This window comes from Aspergillus piperis, assembly GCF_003184755.1.
Source record: "Aspergillus piperis CBS 112811 unplaced genomic scaffold BO85scaffold_2, whole genome shotgun sequence".
Taxonomy (NCBI): Eukaryota; Fungi; Ascomycota; class Eurotiomycetes; order Eurotiales; family Aspergillaceae; genus Aspergillus; species Aspergillus piperis.
The window spans coordinates 1,592,470-1,609,951 of record NW_020291592.1 but is presented as its reverse complement, the minus strand read 5'-3'; the positions used below and the strand labels follow the sequence as shown (position 1 = coordinate 1,609,951).

At 50.3% G+C, this 17,482-nt stretch overlaps 3 protein-coding genes across 3 annotated transcripts; all 3 read left to right on the top strand.

The window, feature by feature from the left end:
- The first annotated feature begins 344 nt into the window (after positions 1–344).
- BO85DRAFT_123046 (uncharacterized protein) lies at positions 345–1,964 on the top strand. Its single transcript, XM_025653927.1, has one exon. It carries the CDS (start codon positions 754–756, stop codon positions 1,855–1,857), a length of 1,104 nt encoding a protein of 367 aa, XP_025519922.1. The 5' UTR covers positions 345–753; the 3' UTR covers positions 1,858–1,964.
- A 5,939-nt stretch (positions 1,965–7,903) lies between these two features.
- On the top strand, positions 7,904–11,625 carry BO85DRAFT_456066 (uncharacterized protein; the record flags this gene model as incomplete). Its single annotated transcript, XM_025661425.1, has 2 exons — positions 7,904–10,240; positions 10,294–11,625. 2 exons carry the CDS (start codon positions 7,904–7,906, stop codon positions 11,623–11,625), a joined length of 3,669 nt encoding a protein of 1,222 aa, XP_025519921.1.
- Positions 11,626–12,356: 731 nt separating this feature from the next.
- Positions 12,357–17,028, top strand: BO85DRAFT_456065 (40S ribosomal RACK1 domain-containing protein; the record flags this gene model as incomplete). The annotated part of the gene is made up of 11 exons (XM_025661424.1): positions 12,357–12,545; positions 12,705–12,849; positions 12,930–13,234; positions 13,348–13,372; positions 13,577–13,670; positions 14,093–14,460; positions 14,541–14,957; positions 15,379–15,514; positions 15,731–15,857; positions 16,026–16,343; positions 16,603–17,028. The coding sequence occupies 11 exons, from the start codon at positions 12,357–12,359 to the stop codon at positions 17,026–17,028; spliced, it is 2,550 nt and encodes an 849-aa protein (XP_025519920.1).
- Between the last annotated feature and the right edge of the window lie 454 nt (positions 17,029–17,482).

Below are 17,482 nucleotides of genomic sequence, written 5' to 3'. Positions count from 1 at the left end.
AACGAATTTTCGTTTTTTACCCCTCGTCCCCTCCCGTTGCACCACTCGTATCCCCACGAAAAGTGGGCATGACATTATAGCGCCAGGGCATCGGCCATCGGTTATTGCCCCTCTTTACGAACAAAGCACCCAGCCAAGTTCCGAACAGAGCCCATAACGCCGTCATCCTCACGCAGAGTTGACGGATACTACCTAAGCACTACTCAACGCGTCGCGGTATTTGTCTAGCATCAAATACTGCGCATTCTCATTCAACTCAACAACCGAGTTCACAAACGACCCAGCAGTCTATATGTATCACGTCAGACACTCCATCGAAATCGAACGTGTTTTCAAGGGAAAGAAAGGGCTTAAACCGTATATCTCGGCCAAGAACCTTTCCAACAACCAAACGCGCATGCGTCTTGACTCAAAACAATCCCCCAACTTGAAGTGAATTTACCGATATCCATAATGTTTTGCAAGGTTATTCTGGTCAAGGGCCTTCTCGGCTCTCACTAGGCGGCTACTACCTTTGCGCCTGTGCTTCACCATGGATTCCTTCAAACCATTTGGAGGCCTTCGAAGCCACTTTTTGAAATCAAAAAATCTCCACTCTTCTTCCCTTGCCAAAGGCAATTGACCTCTCTCCATCCCAGTCGCTACAAGTGCGAGTGGGAAAACTTTTGTCAAGTTTGCTTTGGGTTTTTTTGGTCATTGCCGCTGTTGGCATTCTTTGTTGACCAGATCATTCTGCAAAAGGCCTCTACCAAAATGAGCCCTCAAAACATGAACAAAAAGTCATGGGAGTCTCTCTCTTCAACGTTTTCTCAACTTGAAGTATCGATCTCTCATGACAGTTGCTATGCCTCGGACGAAGTCTCTGTCGTGTCGACCAAGCAAACCACCTCGAACACCTCTGGTGTATCAGGCCCGGTGACTGCAACCGAACCGTCTCTTGGTTCCTTCTTGAAGCCCATCTTGAAAAGACCGTATTCCGAAATCGAAGAAGATGAGGAATCAGAGTCGGGCTATGCATCGGAAAACTCGGAATACGACTATGATGCGATATTCGAAGACAGTGATGACGATGATGATGATATGTACCATGTCTCCGGGTGGGACGACGCATCTGATATAATGTCAGACTCATGTGACGAAGACGATGCCGAATCCCTGGATGGATCTTTCATCTCTTTTGGACCCATGGTTCGATTTGACACGAACATACGCTATATCGATGCTCCAGATTCGCTGGACGACGATGAAGACTCTGAAGTAGAGCTGACTGGCCACGAGCTAATGGAACGTGCACTGGCAGCTGGCACGCTCCGGTTCAAGGAGTCAGTTGACGAGCTGGACGTCAACGACATCGAGGATGACGAACTCAGCAGTACGCTCGAGTCGATCAAACAGCTGCCTGAAGAGCACACCAGCGACATCGTCGATCTGGACAAGAGGCTGTTTCTTGCCTACATGAACGGCATCAACGGGATTCGCGATCTCGAATACAAAGCCCGCCTTCGCAAACAGGCCAATGACTTCTACATCGGTCGTCTGGACTCGCCGTACTTGGACCTGGATAGTGCCAGCGGTACCTATTTTGACAATGTGCTGAATCACGTCATTGGGCTTTTCCGCAACATAGTTGCCAAGAAGGACTTTGGAGAACTTGCCAACCTCGTTAACGAAGAAGGCGCCTCTGACCGTCCCTCGAGAGCCGGTAGAAGTCACAATAAGGACTTGCTGGCCAAGATCGAGAATCTACTCTCCGAAAGACTAGCGTGTGACACCAACGTAGGGCCAGACGAGCTAAGCTTCTTCACCAGCGGTGTTGCGTATGCACTGGAAAATTGGAATGGCTTTTTGGTCCACTAGAGTCAAAGATCATACAGAAATGATGATATGACGGATGAAAAGAATTTGCAAACTGGAACTAGCCCAGATATTGATTTTTGCTTGACAGTTTTCTTTTTACGGTGTGCCATTGCACAGCACAACCGATTTCTGCCAAAAGCTCATGGGCGGGGTTCAATAGTCTTGATAATATATTATCAATAGCATGACATTGAAATAAAAGTGCCATTTCCTTCTACATATCAAAGGTCATCGAGATCCCTACCAGCCCAAGAAGGCAATAGACACGACCCAGGCCATTGGAGAATACTGTCTCATTATCGAACAGTACTCGAAACATAGAAGTGTCAAGCATACGCTCAGATGATGCTATAAAACAAACCTTCCCTGTTAGTCTTGAAACAAGTTGAGTCCGTCAAGCAAGGCACAGCCCGTCCAGCTGTAACACACATTGTCATAGTAAGTGCCCAGTTGGGGATTGTGGATAATCCACCTGACCTGAAACGAGCGAGGCTTGAGGTATGATACCCGGTTCTGCTGTGAAACCGATCGCTTGGGGGCCAAACAATACCTACAAGGTACTTGCATCGGTATTATGACATGGCCAGTTACCTCCGAGTTGAGTTCCTTAGTAACCAGTAGTTAAGGCATGTCAGCAACCTTGCTTACGCTAACCATGGCATAGGTGACAACTTTCAGTTCCTTCGCTGGAAGGAGGATGTTAACTAATGACTCCAACAACAGATCAGAGCTGATGTCAGATCAGATCCGATTAGTACCTTACTTGACTAGTTAGTAACTAACACTAACTGGCTACCAGGCCGTCGCAGCAAAATGACATAACGAATAATAACCGAGTGTGCTAAGCCAGCCAACCAGCCAGCCACGTCACAATCAAATCAAACAGGCAGAAACTAACCCACTAAATTAACACTACCTAGTAGGTAAATGAAGGAGCCGGCCTTATGAACGGAAAGCGGAATTCGCCTACACCAGATTAATTCAAATCAAATCAACTACACTACTTACTAGTCTACTTGTCCACTATGCAAGCAACTAACTAACTTTGTACTAACAATCTTAGTTACCGAAGCCACAATCGCCTCCACCGAGCCAGTTAGATCGTATGATTCTAATGAAATTGTGATTGATGAGTTAGTTGGAAATGCTGCCGTGTTGTTTCTATTGCTAAATACAGTCTAGTGTGGTTCCTTTGTGTGTGTTCTATTGTTGATTCATTGTTGGTTGTTCGCTAGTTAAGTATTTGTATTACTTACATATTGGTGGTGTGGAGCACAGCACATACAGTACATGTCATGTTGGCTGGCTTGAGATGGGGGCTATATGCATGTCATCTACGGTAGTAGGAGTAGTATTCTGTCTACTTTGGCTGATCGGTCGGGGTTCGGACTTTGAGTCTCCTTTACCTTGCTCATTACTTGTGTACAGATAGATGCCTGGGTCTATGTACTTGCTGTCTGTATATGCAGGCTGCGCCAGATATAGCGCACACACACTCTCGCACTTGCGATCGATCGATCGATTGACTGATCGTCCCTTTAATTCCTGCAGGGAATAATGATGGTGATGATGCTAGCTGGATTCCCTTGCCCATCGTGGCGAATGGACTGGGCTGGGCTGTGTGACTGTGCCCCGACGCCGGGTGTTTATCGGAATTGAATGGTTCACATGTGTTGATACTGCATACATGGACATTGTTAACTAATTTGGTGAGTATTTTACCTTGATACTTAGCAGGGCAATGGCTATCATCGTAGCAGCGGCCCGTCAATCAGTCTCCCCCGGTCAGTCAGCTTATAGCGGAGTATATCTCGGTTTTTGTGGCACCAAAAACAGACACAGAAACAGAAAATTCTACTCAGTTCATCCATCTATCGCACTGTCACACGAGCCAGAAGGTGTATCGTTGAACGCTACACAAGAACATGTGCGGGCTATCTGGTGCGTGAGTTGAGTGATTGCGGGGTTAGTTAGCTAGATTGGCGTCCTAGGCCACCTGCATAAGTAGTACTACATGGGAACGTGATTTGTGTAATTAGCAGCCAGTTATGGTTATCTATTGGTCTAGATCATGATGATTCTAGGTGGAGATCATATTAGCTAGAGATGTCAGTTTATGTCATTAGTTGGGTTCATTGGGCAGCAAGCAGTATTGATCTCATTCCGTTATTATGGGACTTGGGGTTAGTCTAGCTGAATAATAGTGCTCTGACTATTGACAAGCCACTCCCGCTGCGCTAGGATGCATGGCATTAGAAGAGGTGATGCTGTGGTGTGGTTGGTGCGATTGGGATCATGTTGCCGCTGTCGCTGCTGCTGTTGTTGTTGCTGTTGCTGCTAAGTTGAAGGTGCCAGGGTCGGACATCTCCTATGAGAAGTGTATCCTAGTCTAGATTCAGGATGATATTCTGATCATAGATAGAGGCGTGATCTAGATGCAGCTGAAAAGAATATGGTAAACACAATAGCTGAATCCATCATAGATCACTCGAGGTCTAGAACTCTTCGAGGATTGCATCTTCCCGGTGCGTCCCATGTCCTTGGCTCCGGAATGACAGCTGACCCCCACTACTTTAGATTATTATTCCTTTTGATCAAATGGTCCCTAGGAGGATATGTGTACTACCTAGAATAATCTTAAAGATGGATGGATAGATAGAGTATGCACCTACCGTGCATCTCCAGCCTATTGGGACTTCCCATCTACTATCGGTCTCCCCGTCGCTTAATATAGCCACTGCTTGAGTCATGCAGTGTGGTCTCAGCTGGAGCTTTTACGTGGATTTTTCCCCATCTCACTAGACCCAACTGGACTGAGCTGAACCTGGGACCTGAACGGACTCAGCTGAGAGAGGGAGAGAGAGAGAGACAAAGTGGGTATAGCGACCATATCCGAGATAGATTAAAATCTGTAGTCGGAAACCAATCATAGGCCAGAGTCCCCTGGTGTACCCGATTAACTATCCGAGGACTTACCCGGAACAGCTATATCGAGGGCCGTCCGAACCACGGAATGCGAGAACCACGGAGGTCACTGTCTGTCCATTGGTCATGACTGAGCATGACTGGGTACTGGGATCGGTCCACTGGGAAGGCACGGAGAGGAGATTTTTGGGATATGTCCAGCGATGCTGTATGTATGGTTGTTCGATCGTCGCGTGATGGTGGGGGGTTGTGTGGGTGTGTGCCTGTAATGGTATTTCAAATCTTTGGCTTCTTACCTAACTAGTCTCTAGTAACTAACTGCGCACCCGGATTATTGCAGGGGTCAACAATAAATAGCAAGAAGATAGACTACTCACTCCAGAGTAACTTTGGGGACGGCACATCAAGCAGGGATTTGCCCTGTGCTTCCCAGCAACTTAATACTGAGAAGGAAGGCCGGAGGATTTTGTGGTCCCGAATAGTTCATATAAGATTTGTCAGGGCGTCCTTTAGCCTCATATGGCAATTCAGTAGCGTATGGGGTAGATATGGAGAAATTGCGTGTGTGCTGGAGAGTCATGCAGCACGCTCATGCATTATGGTCGTTACTACCCACCGATGATCTACCTTGTCAGTCCCGTTCGAAAGGATCCCCATTTTGATAATTGCGACCTCGTCTCGGTTGTCATCATCCCTTTTGCCTGTGAGAATTCTGTGACGGATACAAGGCAGATTGACAGGAATGCCTAGCATTTCTGGAAAGAAACGGGGCCCTTTTTTTCGAGCCTCATTGCGTAATCGCTCAGAAAAAGCACCATCGCTCCTCTAATTCTTCAGAGACTCAAAAGGGGAGTGAGAGAGGCAGAGGGGGAGGAGGTGCCCGTGGTGATGGGGGTGGACCCCATGTCCATTGGCCCTGGGCACGGCCGCCTTCCGCTTCGGCCCAGGGGTATTGATTGGATTTAATAGTCGGAAATCAGAGTTTGACCTTGTGTTGGATGGGTCTGGATATTTTCGGGAAGGATATGAAGTACCGAAACCTGGTACGACCAATAGACGGGCTCAACCGTGGCATATCTCTTTGTGACTATTCTTTAGGCAGAGAAGGCAGAAGAGGGGATGGGATAAGACCCAGAAAATTCGTCCAGGAACATCACGGATCATTGTCCCAGACACCTTCCAATTTCATTCAAATATTCAGAGGATTACTAGTGACGTACAACTTCGCCTAAGATGAGAGAAACCTCGAGGCGGAGTGGCCAAGCAGACCAACACGGGTCGGTTAAGCGGTTACAGACGTACAGTAGCGCCCCTTTCCTGCAGTCGGACGGTTTTAGGGCTTTGTTTCGAAGACTGAGTGGGTCGCATTCGTTAGTTAATTTGGTTCTGGAGATCGTTGTCTTTCTTGGGGGCTTCGCTGCCTTTTCCTTCGTTGCTTCTCTGGGAAAAAGTGGGAAAAAAGGGAAAAAGAAAAAAAAAAGGTCCCAATGGCTTCTTCCAAGTTCCAACGGTCTCAAGTCACGGTTGTTACTATTGCTCATCCAACCAAGGTACTATACCATGAAGGCTGTTGAACTACTTCTTAGAGCAATGCTCCCCAGTTGCTGAAAGGAAATCCGTGGTTCATGGCGGCCGAAAGTTCCCAATAGTAGTACCACGTTGTTGTATGACACACGCACAGCACAGCATTCACCCTCCGAGTGGCAAGATCGGCAACCCGCTCGTGCCTGGAGACATCCGACTCGTGCTGAATCTAATGCCGTCCAAAGTCAAATCAAATCATTTCCATTTAGTCCAATAGATACGTAGATGCTAGATAAGATACTTTGAAGACAGACACCGTCCTACAACATACTTTTGTACTAAAGGTACAACTGGTACAACCTTGCAAGGAATCCGGAGATGATTGCCAGCCCATCCACTTCCAAAGAGCGGATAAGACTTTCCATCGCGCAATTTGATAATCCCAAGTTAGCCTTCACCGTTCACAGCGACCGTCGCCTCCATCAACCTCTCTCTTCTCCTCCACCCCCCCTGCTCCACTCTCCCCTCGACCCTCATTTGCCTCTTGCTTCTCTTCTTCCGCCGGGAGGGAAAAGGGTGGGCTCCACCTCTCCTGATTTTGCTTCGAGTAAAAAGAGACTAAAGTGGTACTAACTCGCCCAGTTTAGTCTGTAATTGTAATAGTCAGTAATACTAAACAGTACTAAGTCACTAAATATTTCATTTGTCGGGTCTGAATGGGGAGCTAGAGCCTAGTTTAGCAGTAGAGAAGAGACAGACAGACAGACAAGAAACACAGAGAGCAACACAACTCTCATTGCAACGGGATCTTCTTTCTGTCTGTTACTCCTGAAATCCATCTCCCCCCAAAGCTACCATCAACTACTCCAAATCTTCCTTTCTTCCTCTACTTCCTTTCTTTCTTTCACTTACTCTCTTTCTTTCTTTCTTTCTTACTCACTCACACACTCTCTCCTTTTCTCCTCCTTCCCTCTGCTATAGAACTCTTCGATGAGTTTTCTTCTCCGTCCAGTTCTTTATTGATCTCTCGGAATCGATTTCCTTCAGATCCCTTTCCGCGTCTTCCTTATCGACATGACCCCGACGTACTGTTAATTGGTTCCTTTCTCCGGGTACGTTCTACTTAGTCGCGACACTATCCTAACCCTGCATCCACCCCGTTGAGTATTCTGTACATTTTCTTTTTTCTTTTTTCTTCCTCGCTTTGCTTCGGTCCTTCTTTGTTTTTCTTCGCCCTTTCGCTGCTCATTGCGCCCCTCCCCCAGTCATCCTTCCTGTTTTTGCTTTTGATAGTCTGGGATGGTCCAACGCCATCTTACGACATCCGTTCAAGAAGGCAGACTGCGCAAAGGCGAATCAAGCAAAAGGCCCCCAAACTAGGCTGTGCATCGGAGGTCGTATTGTTGGAAAAGCTGACGAAGATATGCTTATGCCTTATGACTTCTAGGATGATCTAGCGTGCTTTCCCTATTCTTTCTGGCCATTCTCTTTGACCCTCGACATTTTACCCCGAGTCGTTCCCTTTCTATCCTACTTCTTAATACATACCACCCTTTTGCGCGCTGTCGGGGTCGGTATATGACCCAGTGGTTCAACCATGCAGCACACCAAAGGACTCGAGTCTCACGAGCTGGGACGGACGATCTCGCGTTCGCGCAGTACCAGCATGTCCAGCGACTCACAGCTCTCCCGTTCCCATTTTCTCGCTCCCCCACCAGTGATCCCCGCGCCCTCGTATATCGCCTCGTCTGCGGCCTCTCAAATAATTACTGCGGACCAAGAGTTCAACGCCGCCGACTTTGTGGCCGACGATGAAGGCCATGAGTCCAGTGCGAGTGCGCTTGTCACTCGTGAAGCCCTCTCTTCTCTCAATGCATTCCTTGACAACATTCTCTTCAACATCCTGGCCGCGGCCAAGTCCACTCAATTGGTCAAGATTCGTCCCGCCGTCGCCGAAGTGTTAAAGCCTCGACTGGCCAAGGAGATGGTGTCGGCAGCTGATGACGAGTTGAGTGAATACCTGGGTGGACCGGAAGACGAGCAGCTGGAATTCCGTAGCGGCCAAACCTCGATTGGCGAATTCGACCTTGTGCGTTCCTGGAAGCTGACCCGTCTGCGGTGTATGGTCTACACGCGGCTGGGAGACATGGAAGAAGATGATGAAGAGGAATATATCAACCAGGAAATCATAGGCGAAGATGGAGGCGGCCTCCGCAGGCTCGCCAGCCATGTCGGTCACATCACGCCTGCTGCCTCAATCTTTCTTACCTCCATCATTGAACACATGGGTGAGCAAGCCCTAATCATTGCGGGTGAGATAGCTCGGTCTAGACTATCAGCAAACCTTGAGGATGGAGATGATATGACGGAGACGGGCGCGAACCGCGCAAGCATGGACCGACTGGTCGTTGAAGACCACGACATGGAGAGGCTGGCGTTGAACCCCACTCTGGGAAGGCTCTGGCGGACTTGGAGGAAGCGTATGCGAGGAAACAACTTGTCGCGAGCGGTGTCAAGGGAATCTCTCGTGAATCGCCAGAGCTTAGTTTTCGGGCCCAGCAGTAGGAAGAGCAGTGCGATCACAATCGATGAGATCTCGCCGCGTACCGCATCATCGCGGTCTGTGAATGAGCCGCTTCCGGAGAGCCAGGACGAAGTTGACCCGGCCTCCGTCCCACTGCCGATGAGTGAGCATGATGTTCAGGAGATTGAAACTGCAGGCTTCCTCCCGGAGCTCGACACTAGCGACATCCAGACGATGCAAGCCGTTGTAGCCCATAAGGTTCGACCCCACAGCCTTATGGTGCTGACGCTACCCTCACCAAGATCGCCCTCATCGAGCGGGAACTCCCCTATCACGCCAAGATTAGTTAACATCAAATCGCCGCGCCATGCTCGGTCAAGGTCTTTGCCCAATGCTGCTCCTACGGATGAACAACCATCCGAAGTTGAGCAGCCCGCCGAGCGCACCTCGCCTACTCCATCAGAGGAGCGAAGACGCCTGGAGACGATGTACGAGCATGACGAGGATGACGAGCGGCACGGTGGAGCGGCAACTAAATCAGAGACCGCCGAACAAAACGAACCGGTGGTTCCTAGCGCTGCACAGGGGGCCGCCGCGACCCCGTCCACATCGGTCGCATCGGTCGTAGCAACGAGTGACGCTAGTAGTACCCCAGTGTCGTCACCTTCTCTGACCGACCGTGAGATCCAAGAAACCGACGAGGTTGGGAATCATGAGACAGACGAAAAAGCTCAAGTGGCCTCTGGGGTAGAAATTGCCCCTGGGCCTGTCGCGCCGCAAACGCAGGGGGTCGTCGACTCCACCCCGGCACAACCCGTCGCCGCCGATCAGGATGCGTCCAAGGCTGCTGATTGTGACCAGTCTACTCCCGACGACTTAACCCCTCCAACTGTTCCATCTTCTGCGGACGACATTGCCGTAGAGAAAGCATCTCGGCCTGTTTCAACTTCTGGAGAGAGTGCAATTTCGGAATCCTCGCGATCATTGCCTGGCAAACGCGGCTCGTTCGTACCCGGGGTTCAGCATCAGTACGGGCGCTCGAGCCCAGGGATAGCCTCCGTCAGCTCCGGCGTCGAACGCGCCGCAGTCCAGCGATTGCCGGCACGACCATCCACCTCAGTGGCGTCTTCTGTCTATTCCAAGTCTCGTCGCTCAGGCAGTTTCAGCAGCAGCCGTGAGAAGCGTCCTGTCACTGCAGGTTCTACGACTTCTCAGGTATCGAGCAAGTTGAAAGGTCTTATCGGTCGCCCTGCAGATACTGGCTCGCTTCGTCTCCGTACCTCGTCTGAGGTCAGCAGGGTCTCGACAAGGGAGTCGGCTTACGACGATACGTCCGGTTTGGACGAGTTGATCCGCAGCGAGGAAACAATCCATTTCACCTTGACTCCCAAGAGCATGAGGGAAATGGAGGTAAGTCAGCCATTGTTCCGCTCCTTTTTGCTATTGCTAATCCCTCATTTTAGTTGCCGGATTCACCTAGATGGCGTGCTCAGCAAGCAGGTACTGATCCGACCGACCTGCCGAAAAGCGTTGAACCGACCCCAGATGACATGTCTCGGTCGAGACACTCAACTGCATCATCGAAAAGCACGGTGGACCTTCCACCAGTACCCAAGTTCATCCAGCCGAAACCCAAATCCATCGAAATTCCCGCCATGGTGCTACAGCAGAAACCGGCTGCCGGACAGGCTCGGGATGCGAAGCACAGCATGGAATCGACCCGTGATTTTGCAAACTTTCTGAAGTCCACCGGACCGAATACTCCTACCACTCCTGCAACGGTTGATGGTAGCCCCGCCAAGTCGTCGCGCCTGCGTCGGTTGTCTGATGCCACTGAGATTTCGAAGAAGCTGTCCCGGCCTGCGAGTAGCACTGTTTCTGTTGCAGCCTCTTCCCGTAGCGGTCCCCGCATGGAAGCCCGTTCTGCCGTGGTTCCTCGGGGCGATCAGTCGTCCGACTTGATCGATTTCATTCGGGAAGGCCCACCAACGGCTGGGGCTCATCGTATCCCGCGTACTGTTGCGCCTTTCAGGGATACCATGGACTCGGACGAGCTCCAGGCTATTGAGCCAGGTCGCACAAAGGGTGCTCCCTCCGTGGCTAGCACACAATCGGTAGCTGAGACGTCTCTGGTCTCCGTGGGCTCTCGCACAGGGCTTCTGGAATCTACTAGTCGGACAAGCACTCCCACTGTCATGGCCAAGGAAACGAAGACGACATTTGCTGCTCCTGTGAGCGTATCCGATGACCACCGTCCGCCACGGACACGACGCCGTGTACCGGACCCTTACGCTATTGACTTGGACGATGACGACGAGCTTGATGAGCTTCTTGAAGAGCCAAAGCCCAAACGTGATGAGGAGAGTCTGATCGACTTCCTGCGCAATGTTCCCCCGCCAGAGCCCACTCCGCCACAACAGCCTTTGGCGGCCAATGCAAACTCTCGGCGGGGCTCAGCATCAGTGAAAGCTCGTCTGCGTCGGAACACCGCATCCGAGAAGACACTTATGGCGAAACCCTCCAAGACCTCTCTGCGTCAACAGCCCGATAACTACATGGGAGGCGCTTCGAACTATACTGTCAAAGTCGGCATGGAGCGCAATGCGGGAGCCATGAATGGCGCCTATGACCTCAAGACTCCCTCGGTGCGACAGACCGAGACCAGCGCATTGGCAGATTTCCTTAAGAACACTGGACCTCCTGAGCCTCCGGTCAGCAAGGCTCCTGCTGCTACCAAGTCTAAGGACTCGGGATTCGCGCGACTCTTTGTTCGCCGCAAGAAGGTTGAGGCATGATGTGTCTCCTCAAATGCGTCTTATATTCTCCTTCCTGTGTCCTAATTCTCTACATTGTCACTCTCTAATCATTGCTTTGAACACGATATCATAATGTGTTAGGCAAACGACATGCCCTGTTCGCCGTGGCGAACTCTGATGACCGATACTGTCTTTTATTTCCTTGCCCTTTTCCTGTCCATATTGGAGCTTTATTCTTTCGCTCATATCTTCTATTTCCTTTCCCTTTTGGATTGCGGTCTGCCTTTGCACCTCTTGGATGTATCACTCTTTCCAGCGGTATTTCTTTCTCACGCTTGATTCCCCCTCTACATTTCTTCCTTTATCTTCCACGACTTCGTGGACCTTTTCTTATTTACTTAGTATCCTCAGGAAGAGAGTTTCAATTATGGCCTATGAATGAGATTACTTGACTTATCAAGCGCCTGAGTTGTTGGTAGAACGGAATTTTAACAACTTAAATCAAATATCTAATCCCTACACTATAATGATTCGAGTAGTAAGTAGGTGTCTAAAGACAATGTACTGTGTGTAGTTTGTATAGATCCGGCGTGTGGGCCGATATCCGGAGAAACGTTCCACCGAACGATCGGGATCCCCTGGGCTCCAGAGCGCGGCGTGGCATCAATAGCAGCAGCACAGCAGCTTCCGAGCCTCGTTGTCAATTATAGTCTCCTTCCCCCCGGCCACTGCCACAACTGCCATTGACAATGGCGGCTACCCGTCTCACAATGAGGTCTTTCCTCGGTCTTCTCTTCCTCTTGTTCGTTCAACTCACCTCCGCCCTGAAGTTCGACCTCTCTGCCGTGAGCGGGAAGAACGAGCGATGTATACGCAACTTCGTCTTCAAGGACCAGCTTGTGGTCGTCACGGCCATTGTGAGCGGAAATAAGGGTGATGGTCAGGTTGTTAACATGCATGTATGTGGGAACTACCCCATTGTTGTTTGTGGTGATTGCGGGAGGCACGCTGGTCGGGCCAGTTGTTTTGTTGTCTCCCGATGTCCTATTCCACCTTGAAATTGTGTCGCTTGCGAAAGAAAGGATATACTTGGCTAACTATTTTGCTTTCTGAAATAGATCAAGGATGCGCTGGGCAATGACCACGGTCGGCCTAAGGATATTGCCGGAGAGACTCGCCAGGCCTTCACTTCTCCCGCTGATACTGCCTTCGATGTTTGCTTTGACAACCAGCTCACCACTCGTCGTATGTCTATCCACCTTGGTTATTTTGTCTCTTGATATACTAGGGATACTATTTGCTGTGTGGTGTATGTATGTGGTGCTAACCAGACAACCTACTAGACGCCGTTGCCAACCCCTACAAGTCTATCGAGCTCGACGTCGACATCGGTGCCGATGCCCGTGACTGGTCTAGCATTCAGGTCCAGGAGAAGCTCAAGCCTGTTGAGACCGATCTCCGCCGTATCGAGGAGATGGTGGCCGAGATTGTCAGCGAGATGGAGTACCTGCGCGCTCGTGAACAGAAGCTGCGTGATACCAACGAGAGCACGAATGAGCGTGTGAAGTGGTTCGCATTCGGTACTATGGGTATGCTGGTTGGATTGGGTGCTTGGCAGGTTGTGTATCTGAGGGCTTACTTCAGGTATGTTCTTTTCCTCTCTATGACGCTTCCCCTAGTCTGGTATTTGGGTGGTGTGGCTAACTGATTTGGATTTGTAGATCCAAGCACCTTATCTAGACCATGTCGGCTTAAATCTAGAATCGTGAGAAAGAGAAGGTTCCAGGTTGATGCTTTCTCTCTTGTCATGACAAAATATGGACTATTTCTTTTCAATGCATTTCATTATCATCTTGGCCCTATGTAGCTCCGGGATTTGCTTCACGGTACACTGATTGATTATTTGATGAGGAGTATGACAACTGTGCATGTATATTGGTGCTGGTTATCGGTATTATTATCAAATTTCTAGCCATTTTTAACCACATAGAAAGAAGGCCTCTACCCAAAGTCGATAGACCGTCGCTAGGTGCTATTGTATGTCACCACGAAGCCGCTAGCAATAAGACAGCCAACGCGATACTGTGTAACTCCAGACTGGACTCCATGCTAGTCAATAAGACTTCACTCTTCGAGAGCCAATTGCAGCCCACAGACTCTGACATCCTGCAGTCATAGCAACATCAGCGAAGCAAGGGGAGCAAACCAACCGCCGTTGGAAATGCGCCGGAGACGGTTGGTGAACAGCCCTGCAAACAATGCAAACGAGGTTTCTCCGGATGATGTCAACCCCGTCATTCTTCGGCTTCGGTTCTTACTTTATCGTCGACCTCCCCCAGGATATCACGACCAATCCTCCAATATCCCAATCATTTCCACTATAGGCCAGTGCCAATCACCATAGCGACATCATAATGTCTGCACCCAGACTCATCAACCGCTTCATGCGGCCATCAACCTCGTCAATCTCTCTCACGACAACTTTTGCCCGGCGCTCCTTCGGCAGCTCGGTTGTTCGTCAAAACAGCGTGAACAACAATGATCGCGCACCATCCACGGCCCCCGAGCATCGCAAAAACCAGACAAACAAGCCCCCTAACCCTCATGTGCCCAACACGACCTCTACCATGACCAAGGACTTCCCCAAGGTCGGTGAGAAGCCGGCTCCCCCGGAGATGTTGAACTCGGTCGACCCCAACTACCGGCCGGCGGATCCGTACCCCGGAAGAGTCGAGCATTTCACCGGAGGTCGCCAGGAGACGGGGGCTCAGAAGCCCGAACTTGGTGTTGGAGAGATGGAGGGCATTACCTTCAAGGTTGAGCCGCTGCGCCGGGAGGGCGAGGATGTTACTACTATGAGGGCTCGGTTGTTGTGTTCGTGATCCCCAGTTCACTTCCCCTTTGAGTCTTTCTGTTTGGAATGAGTAGCTGATGCAAATCCGGGGATGGTATAGATCAGAGCCGCAAGCGCGGAATCCTCGAGTCTGATCTCCTGTTGTCTACGTTCGCCGATGTTTATCTGGCCGATATGAACAAGGAGCAGTTGCAGGAGTATGACCGGTTCTTGGATGAGAATGACTGGGATATTTACTACTGGGCCACCCAGGACCCTCCGGCTGAGGGAACTGAGGCTGCTGTTTCCACTGAAGCAGGCGCTCAGGATACTCCTACGGAGACGTGGAAGCGTACTGGAGCCAAGAGCGGCGAGTGGGCGCAGACGGTTGGTGCTTTCAAGGCTGCATACCGGCCCGTTCCGTCACGATGGGCCGACTCCAATGTGCTGAGACTCCTGCGTCAACATGTTCAGGATAACAGTGCCACGGGCTTCCATGCTGCGAAGACCAAGAAGACTGGTGGACCTGGACTGGGACGTATGCCCAATGTGCAGGTGTTCAACAACTGAGCTTGCTAGGTCTGCTGCCATAGGCATGGTGGTGTGTGTGTAAGTGACGCGAGATTGTATAGTTGGCTTGTATTATATGTTGGGCGAGATTGTACAGATTATACACCGGGATGGCTTTACAGGGATATATTGGGAGGGTTATAAAAGCATTGCCGTTCGATAAAGAGGGTTCATTCACACTTCAACTTGATATATCTATGATATAGATGGCCATAGGCGGTCAGCAGCCGAGGCAGGCGGTGAAGATTCACGTGACTCGCTTATACGAGTTAGGGTTGGCGGTACCGCACAACGGCGAGAAGGGCTGGGCGCGCTAGTTAGGGCTCAGGCGGGCACGCTGAGTGTCTGCCACTCCATCCTCAATGCTGTGATTTTTATCTCCAGCCTAGAGTCAACGACAATTGCTCCGCCCGCGTTCATCCCTCTCTCCTCCCAGACTCCCAACATGGCTGAGCAGCTCGTCCTTCGCGGTACCCTTGAGGGTCACAATGGCTGGGTTACCTGCCTGGCTACCTCTCTGGAGAAGTAAGGCAACACTACACTACCACCGAAATGAACACATGAAACAAATGCGTTTTGTTGCGAAAATCGAACAAGGTGTGCATGTGCTACCGAACAAGTGGTATATGGATGCATTGTTGCGAGAAAAGAAAATGATCGCATTGGTTGAAACATGAATATTCATATATCAAATGGACAAAACTGGGTTCTGACTTTTATGTTTTTCTTCCTCGATTATAGCCCCAACATGCTGCTCTCTGGCAGTCGCGACAAGACCCTGATCATCTGGAACCTGACCCGCGACGAGCAGGCCTACGGTTACCCCAAGCGCAGCCTTGAGGGTCACTCTCACATCGTCTCTGACTGTGTATGCCCTCCGAATCACTCCGTCCCCACCATGTCCCAGTCCAGACAAGAAAAAAGATGAATCCCCACAACGAAGGACGAAGCCCGATCGAGACCTACGAGAAGGCGGGACTGGGAAAAGCATCAAGGGGAGAATACTTTTGGCTAACCGTTCATGGGGATTGTATAGGTGATCTCCTCCGACGGTGCCTACGCTCTGTCCTCCTCCTGGGACAAGTCCCTCCGCCTGTGGGAGCTCTCCACTGGTGAGACTACCCGGACTTTCGTCGGCCACACCAACGACGTTCTCTCCGTTTCTTTCTCCGCCGACAACCGCCAGATTGTCTCCGCTTCCCGTGACCGCTCCATCAAGCTCTGGAACACCCTTGGTGACTGCAAGTTCACCATCACCGACAAGGGCCACACCGAGTGGGTTTCCTGCGTTCGCTTCAGCCCCAACCCCCAGAACCCCGTCATCGTCTCCGCTGGTTGGGACAAGCTCGTCAAGGTACGTTTGAGTCGACTCCCGCACATCCAAGTTTTCCATTATTCGCAATCTCGACAAGTCCAGAAGATGTTTTTGCATAAACGTATTTGCTACTTCAGAGCCTTATGGCCATGAGACAAACATTCACCAATGCCCTGATGGACACTCGACAAACATATTTGTTTGTGTTGTTATTGCTTCCATTGCTTTTCCACCGAGAACTTTTCAACCTGAAGAGGATGTATCTGTGGGATCAAAGCTAACATGCAAAAACAACTAGGTTTGGGAGCTCGCTTCCTGCCGTCTCCAGACCGACCACATCGGTCACACCGGCTACATCAACGCCGTCACCATCTCCCCCGATGGATCCCTCTGCGCCTCCGGTGGCAAGGACGGCACCACCATGCTCTGGGATCTCAACGAGTCCAAGCACCTCTACTCCCTCCACGCCGGTGACGAGATCCACGCCCTCGTCTTCTCCCCCAACCGTTACTGGCTGTGCGCTGCCACCGCCAGCAGCATCACCATCTTCGACCTCGAGAAGAAGAGCAAGGTTGACGAGCTCAAGCCCGAGTACGTCGAGAAGGGCAAGAAGAGCCGCGACCCCGAGTGTGTCAGCTTGGCCTGGAGCGCTGACGGCCAGACTCTGTTCGCTGGTTACACCGACCACAAGATCCGCGCTTGGGGTGTCATGTCGAGGGCATAGATTGATACCCATCAAGTAATCCAAGGGACGGTGTTGAGATTTTAGCGGAGGAGAGAAATCAAATAACAAAGATATCTGTTTTTTATTTTTTCCTTTTCCAAACACACACACTCAAAAAGGGCAGGCATTGGTTGGGATGTATGAGCCATGAAGCAATGAAAGCGCCTCGGAGGGAGGGGAGTCCTCTCTTCTCTCCTGGGTTTTCACCTTGAACATGTCTAGCTTTTACTTCGAGATTTTTCGTTTCATAAAAATCCGAATTGTCTGGAATCTTGTGAAAGGGATGACATGCAAAATTGTTCTAATACCATTTAAAAGACTGTTAAAAAGTTACACCCTATCACCGGAGGAGAGACATTGTAGACATATTTTACCTTACTATTTACTATACTATCTTTGGTAACCTCGATGTGGGGTTTGATGATGGTATACCGTAGAAGGATCTATCGATTCG

What these genes read in the sequence shown, in the direction of transcription:
- BO85DRAFT_123046 (XM_025653927.1), top strand. Translation starts at nt 754, where the DNA reads ATGAGCCCTCAAAACATGAACAAAAAGTCATGGGAGTCTCTCTCTTCA.